Source organism: Coffea arabica, chromosome 5e (genome assembly GCF_036785885.1).
Source record: "Coffea arabica cultivar ET-39 chromosome 5e, Coffea Arabica ET-39 HiFi, whole genome shotgun sequence".
Lineage (NCBI taxonomy): Eukaryota > Viridiplantae > Streptophyta > Magnoliopsida > Gentianales > Rubiaceae > Coffea > Coffea arabica.
Genome location: NC_092318.1, coordinates 46,694,529 through 46,719,763, shown reverse-complemented (window position 1 = coordinate 46,719,763; position 25,235 = coordinate 46,694,529). Strand labels below are relative to the sequence as shown.

Below are 25,235 nucleotides of genomic sequence, written 5' to 3'. Positions count from 1 at the left end.
AACTTGGCGCACTTTTTTTTTTGAGATAAATTATTATACTTTCATTAAATCTCCACTAATGACAAAAATTATAACGCGTACGCAGATACAGTAGATTCAAAGAACAGAAAACAGATATTATAAATGTAGAGAATTGATAAAAAAAAAACATTGTAGAGCTTCAATACTACTTAAAAATTAGTGTGTAATAGATAAAACATTTGTAACCCCAATATCTTGCGTGCCTTGATTGTGAAATATTTCGATTAATTGCTTTCAAGATCTGATATTAATGTTGAGATAGACCTAAGAAATTCCATATCTGACAATCAAACTTGAGAAAAACCTCAGATCTAACAACAAAATAGAAAATTCTGCCAAAAAAAAAAAAAATCCCACCGGAAAACTCTAGATGAGGGGAATACTATGACTAGGAAACCTAGGAAAAATGAAACTATGGCGCATGGTTTGTTGTACAAGCTTGTTCATCTTGAGGTACATAGTGCTATATTTGTGTAATTTCATTGATTAATTTTAGTATAGATAATACAAAATCAAACATATTTCTTGTGTCACAAGATTTAAAAGTTGAATGCTTTGAGATAAAATGAACTTTTGTGTATTACATTTTTGTAGGTAGTAAGGTTTGAACATTTTTGCTTTTCTTGTATTGTCCTTTTCCTTTTTCGGAAGGGAAAAGGACACTCTATCTACAGTATCTAATATTGAACGAAGCTTCTGATTTTCTTTAGAAGAAAGAAGAGAATTTGATTTAGTTGAGCCTAACTTGAACAACTGTTTTTTTTTTTTTTTTTCATTTTTTAGAAGAATAGGGGGAAGGAGAAAGTGAGAATACCATCTCACAATTACTAATATTAGACGAAATTTCTGATTATCTGCCAAATTAAAAAAAGAAGAAGGAGAAGAAAATTATAAATCACTTAAATGTTACCTCCTAAGTCCTAACCAAGAATTAAACAAAACATGTTATTTTTTTCATTATGGCATTAAGCGCCAGCAAATGTTTGCAAGACAATTATTATGATAACTAGGTGACAACCAACAACCATTTATCAATGCACATTAAGAACCGAAATAGAACTATACCAACAGCTGTTTCCTGGTTCAATGAGAGATCAATCAACTGCTTAACTCAACATGAATGGTTCAAATTCAGTGGAATAGGCCTTTTTAATCTAAATCATGGCCGTCTGGATTGCTATGTTTTTGTAGTTTTTTATAGAAAAATATACTGTAGCGATTTAGTGTATGTAAGATAAAAAAGTGATTGAAAAATGTATTCACGGAAAATATAAAAATTTTTCTGTGAAAAATCAAAATCCAAATGAGGCCACAACACAGAAATTATCAATTATCGATGCATAAGTCTAGAATTTGATACATAATTACAACCTTAAGGAGAATAAAGAAATGCCCTGTTTATCAAAAAAAAAAAAAAGAAAGAAAGGGTCCCCTCAAAAACATTTGTGAAAGGTAGTACTAAATAGCTATTCATGTGCATAAATAATAATTAAAAAAAACTGTTCAGGTTCAGTGGATGCTATTAAGAGACAACAAAGCTGGGGTCTAGAAAAACATTTGGCTTCTGTTGCCTCGTGTGTTTCTACATTATGCAGGAAAAAAAAAAAAAGCAAGATAATGAAATGTAACCCGAAAAAGAAAATTAAAGCTACTAGCATGATACAATTACCTATTAGTAATTCTTGGATTTCTTAATGCCTTGAATGTAAACTAATGAAAGATTCCAATTTCTTAAAACGTTGTATCTATTTTAACAATGCCATGATTTCATGTGTAGTAATAATTCCCAAACCCTTTCTTCTACATTGAAGGCCAGAATTGTGCTATTTGCATGACAAATACCATTATTTGGATACCTTTATCAAAAATAGGGCAGTAAACGAGTCGAGTCGAGTCGAATTTTGGCCTAATCGAGTCGAGTCTCGACATAATTTCATTGAACTCGAACTCGAGCTCGACGAGCTGACAATTTCAAACTCGAGCTCGAACTCGAAAAAAAAAATAATTATTTTATTTTTTAAAAAATAAATAAAATAATATTTTTTTTCTTAATAAATAATAAAATATTAAGAATATATATATAATTTTATTATTAAAATTAAAAAATATAAAAAATATATATATACTTAAAATAAAATATATATATACTTAAAATAAAAAAATAAAAAATATATATATATATATATATACTCGAGGCTCGCGAGCTAACGAGCTTAATAATTTGAGTTCGAGTTCGAGCTTGATTCGAGCCGCTCGCGAGCGACTCGATTCGTTTGCAGCTCTAATCAAAAGACACCTAAAGGAAAGGATGAGGGTTTTACTTGTACTTTTTACCACATTCTTGACTCAAATGAAGTTGAATTAGACTTTTTTTTTTTTTTTGTCTTTGCCTCTTCAAGAATAAATTGGAATTTTTGAAGACCTCTTCTTTTTTTTTCCCCCTTAACACCTTGTATTTTCAATTGTGATGAATAAAGTGAGGCAAATGCAACCCACCTTCACATGGCAATTTGGCATTCAAGCCAAAAAAAAAAAAAGGAACGTTGTGCTCTCACCTCCTACCACTGTATTGTCATCCCAAATAGGGAACACAAGAGGTTTCTCCCCAAGCTATTGTCCTATCACACATCCCAATAGGGAATTAGGATTACTGATTAGGGATATTAGGGATCATTTTCTTTTGAGTCTGGTCCTCAAATACCAAACCAGCCACAACAAAAAAGAATTTTCACATCTTTGGTGGATTTTCATGTGCATCTCCAATATCAACAAATGAATATGATCTTTTTGTTCACTTTCTTGTACATCTCAAACATCAATAAAGAGGGATTCTTTGGAGATTTCAATCAAGAGAAATTGAGCGGGATTTCACTTTAACTTGTTAAATCCTTCTCGAATCAAATGAAGTGGAACATGAGTTTTTAAACCTTTGCCTCTTCAAGAACAAATTATTACTTGAAAAGAGCTGGTAATTTCAATTTGTAATGAGCAAAATTTGAGGCAAATGCAGCCTACCCTCACATTGGCATGAAAGCCCATAAAGCAAAGCAATGACCTTTTCGTTAGTCAATCTTCCACCACAATAGGGGGCAAAACAAGAAGTCATTTCCAACCCTTGTCCTATCAGACATCTCACCGAGGAACTAGGAGTAGGTACATCACCTCATCTAAATGTACGCTATTGACTTTTGGACCTCAATTTGAAAAAAAAAAATCAATATCAGGAATTTTCAGTTTTGGGGTGAATTTTCATGTCTATTTTCCAAAATTATGACATCCTATGCTCCTCAATAAGATAATATATTTACAAAAATCGACTTTGCCATGGCATGGAATGACAAATAGAAAAAGCACTGAAACGACAGAGTATAAAATCTTTAGCAGCTTAAACGACTGCGTTTCATGGAACTTCATAATGCTTAATAGCTATAGAAAGATGAAACATTCTAAAGAAACAAGCGGATTCTCCAGGGACTCGCCAGCCTCCCCTGAAACGTCGTCGTTACGTCTCTCAGTGTTGTTGTTCTCTGGCAATACGACATCGTCGCTGCTCTTCTCCACTTTAACGACTTTATCTAAAGCCCTCGCCGGCGACCGGCCACCAGCCAGACCATTTTCACTCAACCCCGGACTCCGGTACCTCACATTCTGACGAGGACCCACTTGGCCACGTGTTACCGGAGACCTCGAACGTCGAGCTGAACCTTCACCGGCGTCTCGCCGGAGACCATTCGGTGGCCCCATTCCACCACCCACATTCCTGCGATGAGAAGCCATCGCCCTTCCCTGCGCCGGCCTAGACGATACAACAGGCTTCTTCTCCGGAGACGGCAGAGGTCGTCTGGCCGGCGATCTGACACTCCTCTCCCTAGCTCCAGCTATATCTCCGGCATTTGTCCTTTTCCGGCGAACCCTGACTGGAGACTTCTGGTTGACTTCTTCTCCATCGTCCCTCTTGTCCATTGCTGTAGCAGTTGTCGTGGTGGAGAAACTCCCAGTGAAACTACACAGCTCCGACTGCTCAGACGCTTCAGAGATAATATCTTCAGCTGGCTTAATCACAACCGTCGACTCTTTGGCTGGTTTAATCTCAGCAGTTGATTGAATTTGAATCTCCAGTTCTTGATTTTCCGGCGGTTTACAACGGTCATTTTTCTTGTCTACTACGTCTGGGACAGAAGGTTTTGGAATGGGAGTTTCAGAGAGGACAAGGACTTCTTTCACAGTTTCTTCTTCCGCCCGGGGCGGTGACCGCAGTGGCTTCGGTGGGGAAGCTCCGCCACATTTGTCACCATCTTTGGACGGTTTTTTTTGAGTGCTCAAACAGCAACCCATTTGGCAATGCTAGACAAAATTGGAGAGCTTGAATTTAGGAGATGGTAAAATTGTCCTTATCTATGTAGTTCAATGGTTTTGGGGTTAGTGAAAATAAATATAAGACCGTTTACACGAGTGTCTAGGGATACTGAGGGGGCATGGCATTGTTTGGAATGACAGGATTTGGGGGGATTTGCCTTTGTTTTGGGGTAGGGTCCTAGAGGAAGAAGAGTAAAGAGGTGCTATCTGATATTGGGATTCGGAAAAAGAATTGATAAGGTTGCCAAGCAAAGGGCCAGGAGTACAATTTTGCTGTGAAATGGAATATTGTGTTCAAAAAGACTTCATTTAAATTGTGGTGTCATGGATCAAATATACTTTTGTCACTACTACACGGGGTCAGAATGGGTGAATTTGTGAGTATAATTGAGCTAATTTACTTTCTTCTTTAGTAAACTTTCTCCAAGAAATGCACAAGAAAGGATTAATGGTCACAGTAGGCTTTGAGTTTTGTGATTAGAATTGAAAAAGCAGAGTAGATTTGATGGTATGACTAATACAAGTTCACATTTTTGGCTGAATCTTTTGTAAAGATTTGCTGACCATCTTTTTTTCCCAACTTAATAGCTTCAAAAAAAGAAGAAGCTTTTTTCCAACTTACTAATGCTCATATGGTACTTCCAAAAAGTTCATATGGTAGTGTTGCATATTAATACATAACGATTAATCTTTTCTACACTTAATAATGTATACACTATTAACACCGGAAGAATAACAATTACGTATGATTTAAATTTAAAATTCAACTTTTATACATATGTCATGAATTTAATAATAATAATATATACATATTGTTAGTATATATAAGACTTACTCAATACTACATAATATTGGCTAAACTGATATAAGCTACAACACTAATCAAAGCAAAATATCAGCTCCTAAAATTAAACATTATTTAGTTTGAAAGTTAATAAATGTGGTGGAGGAATTCTTACTTTATTCTGAAACTAATGTACAGTTGTGCTGATACAAGTCTACAAGTGTAGAACAGTAGAACTACTACTGTATTTTTGAAACTTGAACTGTTAAAGTACTCTCAAAAAACTATTCCCAAAATGCTCTGATTATATTTTCTGCTGAGAATCCTTTGCGTGCCAGGCTTAAAGTTGTGAACTATTTATAGTACAAATTTGCGTCATGGAAATTTAGTGATTTACTGGCAAGCATTAATTAATTTTACTGTATCACCAAATCCAACTTATCTATTTTTCTTCCAAAATCTTTTGTCCACAATTTTGAACTTTGCAGCGAGACCACGAAAGACTGCATTCAATGCAGGATGATAGCTCCATTTTGCACAAATGTAAATACTTTATATTAAAAGGATAAAATTTCCACTGCCAAAAGTATTTACTATTTGTCTTGTTATTACTAAAAGACGGCCGGAATAATCCAAAATGTCTGTGGAAAAATTTCAAAATCTCAAATCAAACAAGACAAATTTTGCCGACTGTTCTTAGAGCATCAAGCCCATGTTTGGTACTGCAATAGAATTAAACTCAATAATGGGCCGGCTTGAATTGCTATTTTTAAGAATTTTTATTAAAAATATATATATTGTGATAAATTGATGTATGTGATATAAAAAAAAATAATTAAAAAATATATTTATAAAAAACGTAAAAAATTTTCTGTAAAAAATCATAATTCAAACAAGGCCAGTTATTTTGAGCAATTTTGATCATCTATCACATTCAACCGTTGGGCAAAACCTCAATGGTTCAAAGATAAAATGTAGAGCACACATAAAAAAAATAATAATCATATGCAAATAAACAATTGTTTTTTCTTTCTTGGAAATTAGCTGTTAACTTTGTAGCTGTTCATTAGGATACCTTGACTTCAATAGAAGGGAAAAGGAAACTGCATGTTCCTAAATCTGCGGGCTACGGAGTTAGATTCAACGGTCTTGTGATTAACAACACAAGTGTATCATTATGCTAATCGTCAAAGCAACAGCCATGAAGACTGAAGAGTGTTTGTCTCTTCTTTAGGAAATTTCACGGCTCCTGAGTCCCCACCGTATATAATATACTCCACTCACCAAAACCACGAGGCAACACAACAGCTCAAAAGGCTATCTATGCCAATTTCCAAGTGACAAAAAGTCTGGGCAACTATGTGTATTTTTTTTTTCTTTTTCTTCTTTTCCCATTCTCTTCCTATTTTATGAAGAAGTTAGAGCAAATGATAAAAGAATATAGAGAGGAAAAACACATACTTGAAAAATGATGGGTTACACCGACCTTTCCAATCTCACATTTTCTTGGTATTCGTACGTCGTAACCACGAGGCTCCATTTCAAATTTCTAAAACTGTCACATTTCCTTGTTTCGCCATTCACGTTTTTAGTCATGGACTAGAAGGATTATTCTCGTGAGGCCAACAAAAGTTGAATCCTCACTTATTTTGACCAGAAAAGAGATGCCACAATAACTTACCGTCCTCTTCAATTTCAGAACGCTTCAGAAATCTAAAATTTGAGATGGGAAATTACAAAGCTCAATTATCTGCGTTGCGGGTTAACGATAAGAAGTAATTTAATGAAAGAAATTCCATCATCACATCTTTAATACTTGGGCATAATAGAGGCACACGACGTACGTGATACATCATAAAGAATGAAGAAAAAATTTGAATACTGTATATCATGTTTGCAATTTTTTTTAAAAAAAAATTGAGTTAGCGAGAAGTGGTTGGAACCTTTCTTTCTTTTTTTTTTTTTGGGCAGAGTTCTCAACTAAGTCATGGTAGATAATAATCACCCAAAATTACCATACAGGTGATAATCACGTAATATCCACCCAAATAGTAATTTGGAGGTTTGAACTCACTCATCCAGGCAACAGTCCAGTTAAATACAAAAATCTATCATAAATAAGAGCCCTAAGAATATAATGTCGTACAGAGGATTTTTGTGCTTCAGCCGTTCAAGCACAAAATAACCACATGAAATCTACTTTGACACAAAGATCATAAATTCAAGGCAATTGCATGAACAAAGGCTATCTGATTAGACATACAAAAAGTATTTGGACAACTAGAGACACATTTCAATTGGCAACTCTACAAGCGCACAATGAAATTCAGATGTCCATTGCATTCGCTCCCTGTTCTGTAGATGACATAGCATTATTAAACCGAAAAAAAAAAAAGAGGCTGATTACTAGGAACTTTGTCCATTCCTTCATCCATTATCAAATGGATTTTTTCCTGCCCCTTTTTATTGGGGTTTAAAGGGAAGCCATCGCAGGTAATCCAAGTGCAGCAGAACAAAAGCGAATTTAAGCGCCCCATTCACTTATGCTACAACAATACAATGATAACCAATCACATATTAACCAAGTTAACCTTCCTTCAATCTCATGTTAAGACGTTTTAACAAACCTGCTTTTACAATGATAAACCCAGAATTGGACATTGAGCAAAAACGAAGCCTTTGAGAGTAAGTAGACTAAAGTCCGTAACTCAGTATTATAACATTATCAAAAGAACAAAACCCGGGAAGCCGAAAACAGAATTCGACCTACTAAAACTACTCTGCCTCAATCCTCATGTTTACTTCTCTGATGAGTTTGGCCCCCTCTTCTTTCCAAAGCCAACAACTGCAGGCAATCACAAATTTAAACAAGACTTAATGTGCATTTTCTGTATGATACTAGTACAAAATCGATTGTAAATTATTTGAGATATTTTTACTGTAGCATTTTTTGTGATGTGATGTATGTGAGATAAAAAGATATTGGGAAGATAAAAAGGTGTATTGAAAATTGTAAAGATGATGTAAGCAAATAAAATTGGGGAAATATGAAGCAATCCAAACAAACCCGTCGAAGTAAGAAACAAGAACGTTTAGCCATTCTGCAACATATTTCTCTAATATAATCATTGAATTAAGAAACTTTTGATAGCATAAAGCATAGAGTAAGTAATCAAATGGAAATGAAAAAGGACTAACATGATAAATAAATCCCTATAGTAAGAAAACTAAGGTTGTGTTTGGATTGCATTTTCCGTCATTTTTCATGGAAAAATTACTGTAGCGATTTGATATATGTGAGGGAAAAAGGTGATAGGGAAATGTGATCACGGAAAACGATAATATTTTCCGACGAAAACCTTCAATCCAAGCAAGGCCTAATATTTCCGAGGTAAATACCTTTTACACAAGTGAGTCTAGATTGATAAGAATTTTTTTTTTTTACCCGCATTGTTGAAGCTGGAGCTCATTATTCTACTAGTAGGCATATTATCTCAGCCAGTCGCAACAAAATTCTCAATAAACTTAGCAGAAATAACAAATTCATCCTCTAATTTCTAATTTCTGCCCTAGTAATTGCCATGTACAAATGATATGAAGCATAATAAATAAAGAGACAAGAAACGATAAAGTTACCGGCGGTGACGAAGCGGCGGTTGTATTGCATCCGCTTGTGGGCGCGGCCACGGGGCTTCTTCTTCTTATCCTGCTTTGCCACCTTCGGAGTTTGACCTCTCACCTTACCGGCACGAGCTAATGAACCGTGAACCTTACCTGCCGTCGTTCCAAAAAATCAATAACTAATAGTGCCAAAACCTTAAAAAATTCGATTCAATAGCTAGCTTACTACAGAATCCTAGTACAATTAACATATGAATCGATCAATAACTTGAAGGTTGTGGAGATTACCCATGGCTAGTTCTGCTTCTTCTTCTTCTTGTGCTGCTGCCGAGAGGTCTGCTACGAGCGAATCGTGCCGGGAGGATGAACAGCTTTCTCGAATTCTAGGGTTTCTGATTTCGACATAATAAAGGGAACGAGTAGGAACGTGGACCGTCTGGTTTTGGGCCTAACAATTTCAATTTCGTGCAATAATTTGGGCTCATTTTGTTAAACTTAACGTTCGAGGCCCAAATGCATAAATTCACTGGCTTTTTTGGTACCCATTTCTCCTGAAAACGTCACATGGATGAACAAATTACAATTATCGAGCAAATTTTATTTTTATTGTTTTCCCTCTTGTAGTTTATTTTCATTTTATGTATGTAGAATAAAAAGAGAGTCGAAAAGATAAAAAAAATTGGTTGAAAATGCGTATTTAGAGACCAATACTAGAAACTTTTGCATAACATTATATTTGTCAGCATGTACTCCGGTGAAAACATATTTATCATAAGCTGTGTTTGGATTCATGGATTTGTTCTGCATACATTTCAAATCCATTTATTTGAAATCTTTTGTATGCGAATTACGTTGTTTGGACAAGTAATTTTTTTTTTTTTTTTTTGAGAAAATGGTTTCAAATTCATTTGTGAAATCACTGCTTTGATCAATCAAAACTAAGAATTTAAAATCCTTTTTTTTTCAAGTTAAACGTGACATTATTCAATTAAAAGTTTTATTTTTTGGATATAAAAAACAAGCATCCACAAGGATCAAGAAAAGTTACTACTTCCTTATAGCTTTAACATCTTCTATAAGTTTATACAGAACCTGATTGTGATTTGTAAGGTATACATCTGCATGTATTTATACCTTAGACTTTATTCCTTAATAGTAATGCGACACTTGAGAGGTTCCATCTGCATCCACATGCATTTGCCTGCAGTGGAAGTGGTCATTTTTGTTTCTTCTTTCGAAACTGAGGACATTGAAATGGAGATGAAGGCAAATTTTGGATGCAAATAGGTCTATGAAATTTCATAATTTGTGTACGAAGTTCTTCTCTTGCCCTCCTGAAATATTGATCTGATACTATATATTTGCCCCACTTCACTTTTGCTTTATAGAAAAATTCAATGTCCATTCTTTTTAAAACTTACAAAATATTTATATTCAACATTCACGAGTCACCCTTATATAATGCAGTTGAAGTTTGACAAAAAAAAACATTCACGAGTCACCCCTTTCATCATTTCATGTATTCTGCCATTGAACACTCGTCTTTTATTTCTGAACCATGCAAAAGTAAACAGGCACGCATGTATAAATTTAACCAAGTTGATCATGTTTTGAACAGTCTTTCCCTCTTTCCGAGAGTCCACTTTCTTCCTCTCGAGAGTCGAGCCTGTCTACCCGATTGTGGAAGTTCAAACTTTCAAAACTTTCAAAACTTCATACCTTGATTTTCCAAACTTCTGCCCGCCACAAACCATTATGCCATGAATCTAGAGATAAAATTAAGGAAGCTCTAATGTGTTGGATCTTGTGGTCAGTAACCAGCTTACCTTCAGACACATTTATGACTTTGGAGTAAGAGGATCTTTTGGCTCCTTAAGAGGATTGAACCAGAAGCTCACTGGTGAACCAGAACTTCAACTTTTACCACTCGTCTTTGTCAGCGCTTGTGACAGGTATGGTGGAAGCTTTGTTTCCTAATGAGCCTTGTCTGTAGCTGTGGTTTTTTTGACTTTTGTTTCAGTTTTCTATATTAGCTTGCTGACTATAGTTAAGTCTTCCAGTTAGCATTTTGTTCCATCTGAGGGTGTGTGGTTTTCTGGTTTAGTTTTCTTCTAGTTAATAATCGTGTGTGGTATCCTGGAGTATTCCTGTGGAGCACCATGGCGGAGGAACTAGCAGATATTATGCAGAAATTTGTATTATCTGAAAAGGAGTTAGGAGGGACTGCTCTGGATCTGGATGATGTAGATAAAGGTATTAAAGAGTGTCAGCATAGTTTGGTGGGGAAGATAGTAGGAGAGAAAATAGTCAACTTTGTTGGAGTGAAAAACTTTGCTAACCTGGCATGGGGTTACCCCAGAGGGATGGTAGTCATGGTGCTGGGACCAAACATGTTCCAATTTATTATCCCCTCAACAGATGATAGAGAGAGGATTCTAGATGGAGGACCATGGATATTTGATAGCCGAGTTCTAGTGATGGAGGAGTGGTACGAAGGTGTGGAGGAGGACGAAAGAGCCTTTAGGACGGCCCCCCTATGGGTACAGGCATGGAACTTACCAGTGCACTGGATCTCTAAAGAAGTTGGGTGGAAAATAGGATCCATTTTTCAGGAAGTAAAAGAGGTTATAGTCCCTCAGGTGGGAGGGAAAGAAGGAAGACATCTGAAACTGTTGGTCCTAGTAGATATAACATCACCTTTACTCAGAGGTACCACAGTTAAGCTGAAAGGAGCATTGAAATGGATAAGTTTCAAGTATGAAAGATGTCCGGACTTCTGCTACAGATGTGGAATAATAGGGCATAGTGAGAGGAACTGTAAGGTTCCCATTACAGTGGAGAAAAGTTTATCTGATAATCAATATGGACCTTGGCTCAGAGCAAATTGGGGGAAAGGATCACCACGGAAGGGGCAGAATGCAGGTAGAGGTAGGCAGGATAAAGTTGTATGGGGGTTTAAGGATGGGGAGTTGGTGCCAAATAAAACACCTGAGCCAATCCAAGGAAAAGGACAGGAAAAAACAGGTGCTGGAAAGGCTGAAGCATCAAGTAGAAATTGGAGGCAGACAAGAAAGGAAAATGATGGTAATAGTTTTATGAACTCCCAAACCCCAGCAAGTGAAAACCTCAACATGTACAAACTGAACATTGGAGGAGTTAAGGAAAATCAGGCTCGAGTACAGGAAAAGATACACTCTAGTAACTCTGTGGAGCAGACTGAAATAGAGGAACAGGGAACGAACAGCCAGCAGACTTGTGCTGGCAAGGGAGTGGATGACACTGGAGCAACAGATGAGATAATGGAGATTGAGGGAACAAACCAAGAGAAAAAGCAAGATGCTGTACAGAAAATGGACAAGAGGATTAAAAGGCAACTAAAATCACCTGTCATCAAGAGATTACCTCATCAGTGCCAATGATGGAAGGAAAAGAGAGTGGAAATGGTGAAGGCAACTCGTTTAAGAAAACTTCTTCAATGTTTTGACGACGGAGCATATTGTACTTCTGATGGACAATGTGCGGGATGTGAGGCGGGCTATCATTGTGGTTTCATTGGTCGACGCATCCCCAAGGCAATGTTCAATGTGTTTGTGGATAGCACGAAAAAGGTCTCCAATGGATATATTCCTGTGTACCAATATCATACTTATCTGCGGTATTGTTTGAGCGTTTGTTGCATCAATTCCAGGAAGACAATCAGCTGTCTTTGCAACCAATCAATCTTCGATGCTCAACTCAGATGTTCGAAGCAATACTGGATCTTGTGAAAGCTGAGAAAAAACGACCTTGATATATGATTTCTTTAAGCTTCTTAAATTTCAAACCTGATCAGTTCGACGGAGTATCAAAAGAAAGATTCAAGACCAAGAAAGCGAGCAAGAAGTTGCAGAAGAAGGCGTATGTGCGAAGTTGTTCCTTTTTGAAGAGCAATCTTCAAGAGTTTGAGCCTTATATCCAAACAAATCAGTGAAGAAAATGCAGATATTCTGCCGTGGTTTAACCCTCCAAATTTAATGGAGGGGTTTTCCACGTAAAAATGTGTTTAATTTGTCTTGTTTATTTCTTTCACTTTCATCATTCGGATTTGTGTTCTTGAACTAACAGAAAAGATTAAACGTGTAACAGAATCAATTGATTAACATCTCAAAAGAAGCAAAAGTTTATAAAGCCATTGGCGTCCACAAAATCTAAAAGCAGCAATAATGAAGAAGTTAGAAATAGACAGTCGTTTCTTCTTTCTCGTAAGGTGTGACGTAAATCTATCTCAAGGATATCTGAAGTCAATATGTGACCAGCTTAAATCTATTCAATGAGATCAATGAAGGCACAGTTTCTTTGCCATTCAAGAATTCACACCCTGGGCAAGTTTTCAACTGCATTTACAGCCCTGCAATTTGGACAGTCGAGCAACAAGAGAAAATAAAACAAAACAAACAGCACAGATCATCCAGTGAACAATTCTATACAACAGATGCCTCTCAATTACGATACACAATGAATCTAATCAAGAATCTCCTTTGAAGAGATGGGAATCAATAATTGTACGGGGAAAAAAATATTATGGATGACCATCCATAAAATAAACCACAAAACCTCAAACGTGGAGTACCCACACAGAGGCAGCAACTGGAATCTAATACGCACAATATCTGCATTTGATAACACATGAGATTCTTTCAGATACAGTATGATTGCACAAATACGTGAACTTGATGGCTTGGAAGATTGCATATGTTATGTCGCTGCCTTGCCGGTAACATCTTCCCGGTTTGAATACAGAAAATGCTGCCTAATACTCCATGGCAAAACTGATAGTAAGTCAAAGTACCGTAAATATGAATCCTGCTTTACAGCACAACTCAGCTGCTTCCAGGTATGGAATCTATGAAGATGATGCAGCACGGTCTGACTCAATCATGGATTTGATATAGTACTCGCCAGCCTTGTAGGAGGACCTAACCATGGGACCAGATGCTACATATCTAAAACCCTGTTTATAAAGGAGACATTTGGGCAAAATTATCAGCTTGATTGACATAGATAGGCTAACAAGCCATTGCAAGTTAAAAATCACTATCCTAATACTTTGAGCACCCAATTCCTGGCATGAAGAAGTGTACTTATGCTAACATAGGAATGAAAAACAGTCATCCTAGGCATCACAAATTCATTCTCAGGTCAACTGTTACAACACGAAGCACATATTTTACTGAAACACTTGCAGTAAGGTAGCTGTACATACAGTCACAATTGTTACAGATAACTCAATAAGTCCCCAAACTTTAATGGCTTGGGTTCAACCAGAAGTGCTAATAGGGTTCAAAAGAGACGACTAATGCAGAAAAGCAGCAAAAGAGCCTGCAAGTATGATAAACACTGTTATACTGGTCCAGAAGATGCGCAAAATTTTGTTTGCTCCAACTACACAGGTAAGAACAAGATGAGAATAAAATATTTATGGCCAATTTTTGAAAAGGACAAGATGGATAGTAATAAAGGTAAGCCACAGCTTTCAAGCACTTGATTACTAGACAGAAGCTAGTATGCTATAGAAAGCAGAAAGAAAATTCAAGTCTAATCCAGACTTTCGCTATTCACACAAGCAGCCCAAAAGCATATTTTCAAAGGCAATATCGAGGCATAGCAATGCAGAAAGTCTTTAGGTGAAATAGCAGTCTTCGAGCACTTTCTTCTTTGCACAACTTATGGTGACAATGAAAAAGATTTCACAAATATATAAATTTAAATGTACAGAAAAGGTGAATATTATTCAAAAATTTGAGAGATTTGGGTAAAAAGTGATCAAAACCCAAATTTCAACAGCAAGAGTCAAACAACAAAGACAAGAAACTAGTGGCAAAAAGGAATTTCTGACGTCTACATTGTACTAGTCAGTGCCATAATGCATAACAATAGCACCAAAAACAAATTAAGCATTTAAACAAACAAAGTACCAGCAAACTTTTCTACTGAAGGAATTAATAACTATGGGGTAGTGACACGAACCATTTCCATGCCGAGAACTCGGTATTTCTCAAAGGCCTCAGGAGTAATGTACTCAGAGACTGACATGTGGCGTTTTGAGGGTCTCATGTACTGACCAAATGTCATCACATCAACACCTGCCGCCCTGACCTTCTCCATTGTTTTCACCACTTGGTCAGGTGTTTCTCCACACCCTAACATGATTGAAGTCTTGGTGAGTGTACCAGCAGGAGCATAATCCTTGGCCTTCGTTAGAACATCCATGGATTGCTTAAAATTGGCACGATGATCTCGTACTACACTCTGAAGCTCTTCAACGGTTTCTATGTTGTGAGCAAAGACGTCTAGTCCAGATGTTGCTACTTTCTCTACACAGCTAGGATCTCCTCGAAAATCAGGAACTGCAGATTAAGTAATGAAAGACGTATAAATCAGAATAAGAAACTGAAAAAAAGTAGTAACCATTTTCTCAGAGTCAATTATTGGTGATGATCTAACTTGGCACATCATTATTGTAAGAGGCTTATCTGTGCCAAGTCATAAGGCACGATTGGCGTCCTCTGTATTTAATCATTTCAGCAGATATAATTTTCCAGCTACTTCTCCATACTCATATGATTAATTAAACCTTAGAAGCACAAGAGTTCATACCTAATGCTTCTATGAGCATATTTGGCTTCAGTGCCTTCAACTTCTGCACAGTTTCAGCAAAGTGACCACTTCCTTGATCAGGTAAATCATCACGATCAACACTAGTAATAACCACATAATCCAAACCCCATGAAGCTATTGCTTCAGCCACATTTGTTGGTTCATTTGGATCAGGAGGAGGTGGAGTGCGTGAGGTCTTCACATTACAAAATCTGATAACATTTAAAACATTCAGCAAATGACTCCATTGGAGGTGAATCCTTTTTGTCCACTCAACCTTACTTAGTCCCACATTTATTGACCATTCAACAACAGAATATCAAGCAAAAAACAACTTCTCTTCCGACTATTTCCAATAAAAATCGCATTTTTAACATGTTCTACCTTAATTAGATTGTATCATTCACATCCAAAGTATCCGACTTTACACAAAAAAATATCCCAATAACAAAAACCCACCCATAAAGTGTTCAAAAAAAAAACCCAGAAATTAAATTCCTCACCTGCATCCCCTAGTACAAGTATCACCAAGAATCATGATGGTAGCCGTGGCAGTCCCAGTCTCTCCACCAGACCAACACTCTCCTAAATTAGGACATTTAGCCTCTTCACAAACAGTATGAAGCTTTAACTCCCTCAACTTTTTCTTAATATGGGTATACTTTTCTCCGCCAGGGATGGACTCCTTCATCCATTTAGGCTTTGGCAATGGCTTTTTCTTGGTGCCAACTTCCACAGAATACTCATTTTCTGACTGGAGCTTTATGAAATCTGCTAAGGTTGGGGACTCCTCAACCAAACGCTGCCTTAATCCTTCTAGAGTCTGAGCAAATTGGGGTGATGGCTGAGGTGGTAAGGATGGATTGAGGGTTGAGAAGAATTTTGTGGCTTTGAGGGATCTTGTGAAGAGGCCTGTTAGGCGGGAATTCATTGCCATTGTTATTACTGGCTATTGGAATTCTTCTTGTATTCCCCTTTCCCCTGTGTTGATTTCGGGGATTTTGAGGATATGTGGGTTCGATTTTTTCTGGGACGATTCAAAGATTTGTAAAAACTTTGTGGGGATTTTGTTAAGGGATCGGTGGTTGGTTGATGGATGGCTGTCAGATGCTGAGGAGGAGAAAAGGTCATTTCACCAGGATTTCAACGATAATATATTTTTTCCGGACGAAACCACGTCGTTCATATTGTTACTCAATCAAAACTGTGTCGTGTCAAAAGCACATTTGTTTTTAGCTGAATTGACTTTTAGTTAAAGGGTGCCAACTGCCAACTAATTGAATCGAATCGAGTTGAATTCGAACCCACTCCATCGAGTAAGAGAGCTCATGACTTGATTCGAATCGCGGGATAATGTATAGAGTTTATAAATTTGAACTCGTTTCGATAAGTCTCAATCTAGTTCTTGAGTTTTATTGAGTTTGAGTACTCAAACAAAAACTCAAACTTTGTTAAAACATAAATTCATAATGATCATTTTATAACTCAAATAAATATATTATATAAATAATAGAATTACTCAATTAGGCTTGATGAGCACTCGAGTAGCATATAAGAGAGTTTGAACTTAACTTGAGACTTACAACGAGTAATTTGAGTTTAAACCAAATATTTGATAGAATCGCTCACGAGCAATTCGCAAACATTTCAACTTACCCTGTGCCTCTACTTTTAATCAGGAAAAAAAAATTCAAAATGTTTCTCATATTTTACCAATTGGTTTTTTTCGTCCTTTATTTTTAAAATGATAATTTTATATCCCTTATAAAATCAAGTCAGGTGCGTTTGATAAAATTGAAATTTGAAAATTGAAATCTGAAGTATGAATCCATTAAGTTATTGAATTATTAAGTACTAAATCTAATACATTTAAATGTATGTCATATTTAGTGATAAGTGAATAGCTTATCACTTAATTTTGGGAGCAAATTTTGTCTAGAAAATTTAGTATCATTTAATTAATTCAGATATTTAATTTTTGGTTGTCAAACAGTCTCAATACGTTAAGATCTGAATCCATTAAATTTAAGTATTGAATTGATTTATCAAACATGGCTTGTAAAATTTGATCTCAACATAAGTTTTCGACCATTTTTATCTTGATTTCATCATGTAAATTACATGTGGTTATTTTTTAGAGGCAAAAATATTAGATTCCATTTGGAGTTTAAGTAAATGATCCAATCATATTCATTTTTGTCTTTAAAAAAGTAGGATTTGACATGAACTATGTTCATTTTTTCTTGAAAAAAATGAGATCTGACCCAATTTATATTCATTTTTACATAAACAAAGTGGAATCTAATTTGTTTGTACATAAAAAATGACTACACATGGATCACGTAGTGATTTCAAGATAAAAAATGATCAGAAACTTGAATTTGTAAAATATGTGAGGTTCAGCTATCAAGCTCTTAAGATTTGGGTTCCATAGTTATTTTGGCCTACTTGAGTTCCAAAAAAAAAAAAACCTTAATTCAATCAAATTTAATTGAAATTAATTTTTGTATTTTTAAAAAGGTACGATTGACATTGAATAATAATAAATAGATAAAATAAAAATACATAAGAGACTCGATTAAGCTCGACTAGTTTTTTAGCCTCACACGTACATATTGCAGCTCTATAAATTAACACATATAAGCTACTTGAATTCAATTCAAACTTTAACCATGCAAAGTACGAATGCAGTCGAATCAAGTCAGTCTGAGCTAATCGTGAGATTACTTGATCAAAACTCGAATATGATATACGAAGTTCGAAAGCTCATCTATGTATCACATCACCTAAGCTCGATTAGGTTCCATTGAATTCGATTAAGCTAGATCCCAACGAACTTGAACTCTGACTCAAGTGAACTAAAACTAAATTGAGCTCTGACAAGCCCAATGTACAAGTCTACAACTATCATTGCGAAGAAATCTAAATCCAAGTTGATGTTGTGTTAAAAACCAAATTGGATCCTAACACAAGGCAGCAACATTTTTACGCAGTTGGACATAATTGTATTCCATGTCGTACGAGGCCCACTCGCATGTTTGCAGATTGTCGGGTGTTAAGTCTTATAAATAGGTTTGGTTCGTAGTGTTTAATGACTAGTGGTAAAAATGGTTTATGGGATTTGGCGTTAGTTTTGTTGGATAGGAGATTCTTTGAAAATAAAAGATAATTTAGAATAGCATGAGAAAATTTTTTGTAATGTAATATATATAAAATAAAAAGGTGATTGAAATATTTATGACGCAAATTGAATAATGTTTGGAATTTTGTTTAACAAACCATGCTAACCAAACAGACCCTAATTTCAAGGATCAATAAAAACATGAGTAGACATTTACATGATAAATTAAGTAGTATAAATTTAGTATACTAATGAGGAATAAAAACCCATCGAAAAATCATTTGTTTAGATAGACACATACTCATCCTAAAATATATGCCTAAAGATATATTGTACGAAATCTTCATACATTGTTCAAATGAAATCAAGTCTATTAAGAAAATATTCCTGTCTTTCACAAAATTAATCATTTGTTTTGGAAACAATTTCTTGCCTTCCTGAGAAGAAATGATGAGGATAAAAAACCCATGTTGAAAGTGCCAACGAAGGAAATTAAACCAAGCTAATTTAGTAATTTAATTAGGTGTTTATTTGGATGACTGTAAAAAGTTTTAGTTATGGAAGTTGCATGGAATCATAGCCCATGCTAAGTTAATTTTGTACGTCTTTCCTTGGTTTTTTTTTTTAGAGGGTAGCCTTTCTTTAATTCTTTGTCATTTGTCCAAAGCCCCAACTCGAAGCTCATTTGGTTGGTAGATGCAGCTTCCTTACAGTGTAGGTAGTGTCTAGTCCTATTAGTATTTGATTTTGCAAATTTTCTTTTACGAGTGGGTTGAGTCCGTTCGGTAAATTATAAATTGGATGCCAGTGTTTTATTATTATTTCTTTTGAAGAGAGAGTTAATAAAGTATAATTTTAAAAAGATGAGTCCAATTTAGTCGAGTCAATATAGTAGATTTGAAAAAAAAGTTAAGTCGAGTCGAACCGAGTCTTAAGAGTGGATTTGAGAGAGAGTCTCATAGTTAAATTTTGTGAATTACCGTGAACAAGGAGTTACAATTTGATATTGTAATTATTGAATTTTAATGCTCCTCATCTTCCCACATATGTGTTAAAATTGCTTCTGTTGTTTTTTTTTTTTTTTTGGCAAGAACAGGAGCAGCAAAGCCAATTTTGTATAGTGCAAGAAACTGCAGTTTGTTAATCCAAGTACCATAGCTTGACGTGTGAGTTAAAATTTCTTTCCTCAGCAAAATAGAGAAAAGAAAAAATGCTGGCAATTATTTACTCTTGATGATTTCGTGTTGGTAAACAATTGGGTGCATGTTTGTTTGATGTAATACGCTTCTGTGGAGTCTTTCGGCATCAGAAAGTAAAACATCTAAACTGTGAAGGGCTCCACCATATCTAATCAAACGTTGTCGTATATGGGTACTAGGGTGTAGGGACTGAAATTTGGGATTGCTTATTGGCTGGAAAACAAACTCGAAAAAAAAAAGAGAATAAAAATCCTTGGCTGCTCACAAATCCAAAGGTTCAATCCATTATCCTAAATGAATGTGACATAACCAGCTTTTGCTATTGTACTACCCAAACTCAATTGTGAAAGGATGATGTTGGTCCATCAAAAAATAAAAAAAGGATGATGTTGGCAAGTCTTTATTTCATTTTCACTTGCCAACTTTGTCCTTATAGTTTCCATGTTTGTAGTATAATTATAAATCCCTTTGAATTTTTCTTTTTTTCCTGCTATTATTTGCTTTGATAAATTCGATCCCTCCCAGTTACATTACAAGGAAAAAATGAATATCTTTTCTCGTATATGTTATAAAACATTAAAAATGGCAGGAAACAACATTCTCGAAAATTTGTCGTTAGTTCTAATTAAAAACCACATGCTTTTGGAACTAGACTGTGCTCATTAGAGTTCTCAATTGAATTCTTTTTCAAAATTTTCTTGTTTAATACTTTTGAGTTATTGCAATTTGTAGATATTAAATTATTTGAGTAAAATATAGAGGTAAAAGATAGAGAGCATATAACTTGCATAAACCCTAGAAAGTATGTACCTAGAATATGGCTTTGTTCTAATGAAACTCATGATTTATTTTAGTGGTTCATATTTCAAATTTGATAAACTTTTGTAACATATATATATATATATATATAAGACTCATGACTAGACTAGTTCGTTAGGTAAAATACGTGGTCATGATAAATTGATACTCCGACATATTTTCAATGCCTCAATCATTTAGTTTGATTTCTTTGAAGAACTAAAATGATGGCTTGATACTTTTCAAGGTTGTATTGCTCATATTTGTCAAAATTTGGTCATCTCAAAAGGTAGCAATAAAAAGACTAAAAAGTTCAGAAAAGTCCCAAAAACAACACGGCAGAGGTTACACTTTTGGACCAACTGTGCTTCACATTTTCACCTTTCCAGTTGGAAATTTTCCCTATTTTCAAAGACCCTTTTCCAATTTGTTCTTTACTGCACGATGATATTGGCTTTTTTCTACATTGTTTTGCCAAGATCGAAGTTGAGAAGAACATTAAAAAAAAAAATTACAAAGCATTGTACAGATTATTTCTGTAAATCACATTATTGTTCCCTTTCAGAAAGAATAGATTCATGGTCGATCCTGTCAGCAGTAAATTGTCATAAATTATTGTACTAGACATTTCTTTTCAAGTTATTAATCCGAAATCAAGTAATTTTCGGATTTCACAAACTAATGAAAATAATTCTTTTAAGAATCCCATTTTCATCCATCAAATGCAATTACAATCCAATTTACAAAGAATTTATTAGTCAAGAAAACAATAGTAATCTCAATTAATGTAAGTTTGGAAAAAGAAAACCCCATTGTACCTTAGGGTCTAAAATGTCAATCAGGTGAAATGGATTAGCTTAATCAAGAAGTATGGAGCCTCATCTCACATCCTATGCAAGGAAAGATACATCAGATAGATTCCATGATAAAGGACAGGAGTGGACCTCTCTCAGGGGATAAAGACGTTTATCCTTTCAACCTCATTTTCTTTGTTTATTTAATACATTTCTCTTTCTGTCCGTTGAAAAGGTTTGAGAAAAAATTAATTAGCTTTGTCAAAAGTGGCTTTCCCTTCCATTGAATTTTGAAGCTTATGTTTACACGCAATAGCCAACATGTTCCAATCTGACGCTTAAAACCCAACAATAAGCATTAACTTCAACATAGTAGTCTTGTACCATATGTTTCTGTATTTTTAGTGGTTGATGTTAACCAGTTTGTTCATTTCAAGTGCTAGGGTTGATAGCTCAATGCCGTGTTCCTCGCTGTCAGGTTTAGGATTCGAATAATAAAAAAAAATGACCAAAACAATAGATCTTCATTTACCTATCAAATGTCAATTTATGTAATTCAAATTATAATTTATTATCCAATATGGATAACCTATTCTTGTTCCATTATATTTTGCAAAGAATTTATAATTAAATAATAATTTGTCTAAGAATGCTTAGTGGGCATTGGTCAAGATAGTTTTAGATTGTTTAATGATATGGCAGGATGGAGGACAAGTGAGCTGTTTTCGAGATTTCTCATTTATACACAAAAAAAAAGAAGAAAAAAAAATAGATAGATTTTGGGTTTAAGTGAACTTAAATCCAATGAGTATTTAGACGTAGCAAATTATGAAATTTCATGTCAAACAAGTACTTTTAAGACGAATTATATCTAACATTGGTCTAAATTTAAATTTAATCAAACAGCAAGCAATCTCTGTGTCCTTGACATGATTGGAATATTTTTCTTAAAGTACAGGAAAGCCAGGAGAGATGCCGATGACCAGTGACGGAGCCAGGATTTTTTCCTTGGGGGGGCCAAAATTTTTTCGAACAAAATTATCTTAATATGTTATGTTCAAACTAATTTTTATTTATTTAAATATATGACATCTTAAAATATCAAATTTTAATTTTAATTATAAAGGTATGTCTATTTCATAAATATGTAGCATAGTCATAACTAAAATTAAGATAAGAAATAACATTTGATTAAATATTTTATAACATCACAAACCACTTAAGTTGCACATTATGAGAAGATGCTCCAATATGTTACCTGTGCAAAAACAAAAATATGACTATGTAATATAAATATAATTATTTTCAATTAAAAAAAGATAAAAGTTATGTTAATATACCTTGAAATTTCATCCTCTTTTATTAAAAATAAATTGAGTTTTACGTTCTTTCATAGAACTAAATTCATCTCTAATTGAATCAATGCCAAATTTTCGAACAACTTCCTTTTTTTATGTACATTGTTAGGCAATCATTCAAGAAATGATCTTTTATCTTGTTTTGGAGCTTTATTTTGATTATTTTCATAATTGAAAATGTCCATTCTATAGACTATAATACGGAGCCAGGATTTTTTCCTTGGGAGGGGGGCCAAAATTTTTCTAAACAAAATTATCTTAATATGTTATGTTCAAAATAATTTTCATCTATTTAAATATATGATATCTTAAAATATCAAATTTTAATTTTAATTATAAAGGTATGTCTATTACATAAATATGCAGCATAGTCATAACAAAAATTAGGACAAAAAATAACCTTTGATTAAATATCTTATAACATAACAAACTACCCAAATTGTACATTATGAGAAGATGCTTCAATATGTCATTTGTGCAAAAATAAAAATATAACTATACAATATAATATAACTATTTTCAATTAATAAAAGATAAAAGTTATGTTAGCATACCTTGAAATTTCAACCTCTTTTTTTAAAAGTAAATTGAGTTTTACGTTCTTTCATAGAACTAAATTCATCTATAATTGAATCAGTGTTAAATTTTGATCATCCTTTTTTTTATATACATTGTTAGACAATCATTCAAGAAATTATCTTTTATCTTGTTTTAGAGCTTTGTTTTGATTATATTCACAATTGAAAATGTACATTCTATAGTTGCAATTGATACAAAAAGAGTGAGAACAAATATCATCAATCTGCCAATAACAGGATATATCACTCAATTTCTTGTCTTCACCAAGCCTTCAAGTAATTATTTGTATATTTGTATATGAGTCAACAAGAGGATAGATCACTAATTTTAAATTTTTTTATCAATTAGGCTAAGGTGTATATTTGTATATGGACCAATAAAGTAATTATTTTTATTGTAGCCCATTGATAATTATGAATTAAGTCTTTTATTATAATACATCAAATTGGGTCAATTTACTATGGATCATCAAATTATATAATTTTTTGAATGTTAAATAATTAGTACAATAAAAAATAAATAACTTTTTTTTGAAGAAAAAATTAAATCAAAAGGTGGCTAATTCACACACACACACACAGATATATATACATATATATATATATATATATATATATATATATATATATATATATAAACTCTCATAATATAAACTAAAATTGTAAAAAATTAGGGGGGGCCAACTTTGACTTATACATATATTTACATATTATGAATTAAATTTTTCAAAACTTAGGGGGGGCCATGGCCCCCTCTGCCCCCCTTGGCTCCATCATTGCCGATGACTGAGGATAGACTTCTTATCTGGAGAAATGCGGATGAACTCTCTAGAAAATATTGCTCTTGAGCAGCTGAGAAATCCAACTTCTCAACCATAAACTTCCAAGCAAAGGACATTAATATAGAACTGAGAAAAGTAGCAGCTCCTGAATAGACAACGATACCAAATTTTCCGTTCTTATCAAACTCTTATTCATAGCCAGAGGTCTTTTTTTTACTGTTTTTTGAGGTCAAAAGTAGGCATAGGTCAATAGGTAGAAGTTTGATTCTCAAATGGGAATGGGGACATTATTGGTTCTTTGGCGTCTAGGTCCTTCAAACCATTTATTTGATCACTACCTTACAATTAGGAAGGTGAAAAGTTTGACAAGTCGAATTGAATTTGTTCAAGCCTTCAAGATTGTTCTTGAAAGATTACATAAAAATCATTTTCTTTTGAAGATCAAAATGTGCATGAACACGTTTAAGAGCAACCCTTATCTACTTGAGGCACTCACTTTTACCTACAAGTTTTACAGCTATTAGTGACATAGCTGAGCTGCTTTCATCTCTTTTGCACCTGAGTTTTTTCTTTTAATAGTAAGAAGTTTAAGGCAAGAAGACATAAAACTTATTTTACGATTGAAACATGTCACTAATGCATCAAACGACTTGCAATAATTCATACAGATCATCTATTAATAGCATTATGTTCGACATAGAAATTCAAAAAGTTGCTTTTATCTCTTTTGCACCTGAGTTTTTTTCTTTTAATAGTAACAAGTTTAAAATAAGAACACATAAAATCTATTTTACGATCAAAATATGTCACTAATACATTAAATGACTTACAATGGTTCATACTATTAACGGTGTTATGTTCCGTAGAGGAATTCAAAACCGCTTACTCCTACCACAGAGATAAAATCCTCGCAACAACATGTTCGATCTAAATAATTGCTTCTCTAGTATCATGCATAGCTACAATCACTAAAAGAGAGAAAAAGTACATTTTGGATACTTGGTCGACTAGATTCCAATGTGCCAACCAATATGAGTAAATTAAAAATCCCCCTGTCCAGAAGCTAGAAATCCCACCGGCAGATATATTGTACGTGGTCTGTCGATTACACATGTACAGGGCTTTCATATGACGTGGAATTCTCAGGAAGTGGGGGCCATTTGTGGTGTACTCATTACTCCTGAAGG

The 25,235-nt window shown here is 34.4% G+C and overlaps 3 protein-coding genes across 3 annotated transcripts; 1 reads left to right on the top strand and 2 right to left on the bottom strand.

Moving 5' to 3' along the window:
• Positions 1–7,738: 7,738 nt before the first annotated feature.
• LOC113743596 (small ribosomal subunit protein eS30z/eS30y/eS30x) lies at positions 7,739–9,196 on the bottom strand. Its single transcript, XM_027271647.2, has 3 exons — positions 9,071–9,196; positions 8,798–8,935; positions 7,739–8,006 (listed from the first exon to the last, which is right to left on the bottom strand). The coding sequence occupies exons 1-3, from the start codon at positions 9,072–9,074 to the stop codon at positions 7,960–7,962; spliced, it is 189 nt and encodes a 62-aa protein (XP_027127448.1). The 5' UTR covers positions 9,075–9,196; the 3' UTR covers positions 7,739–7,959.
• Positions 9,197–10,003: 807 nt separating this feature from the next.
• Positions 10,004–12,890, top strand: LOC113687766 (uncharacterized). Its single transcript, XM_027205299.2, has 2 exons — positions 10,004–10,734; positions 10,887–12,890. The coding sequence occupies exon 2, from the start codon at positions 10,942–10,944 to the stop codon at positions 12,199–12,201; it is 1,260 nt and encodes a 419-aa protein (XP_027061100.1). The 5' UTR covers positions 10,004–10,734; positions 10,887–10,941; the 3' UTR covers positions 12,202–12,890.
• A 202-nt stretch (positions 12,891–13,092) lies between these two features.
• On the bottom strand, positions 13,093–16,551 carry LOC113743200 (lipoyl synthase, mitochondrial). The gene is made up of 4 exons (XM_027271156.2): positions 15,922–16,551; positions 15,419–15,630; positions 14,789–15,168; positions 13,093–13,772 (listed from the first exon to the last, which is right to left on the bottom strand). Exons 1-4 carry the CDS (start codon positions 16,353–16,355, stop codon positions 13,665–13,667), a joined length of 1,134 nt encoding a protein of 377 aa, XP_027126957.1. The 5' UTR covers positions 16,356–16,551; the 3' UTR covers positions 13,093–13,664.
• Between the last annotated feature and the right edge of the window lie 8,684 nt (positions 16,552–25,235).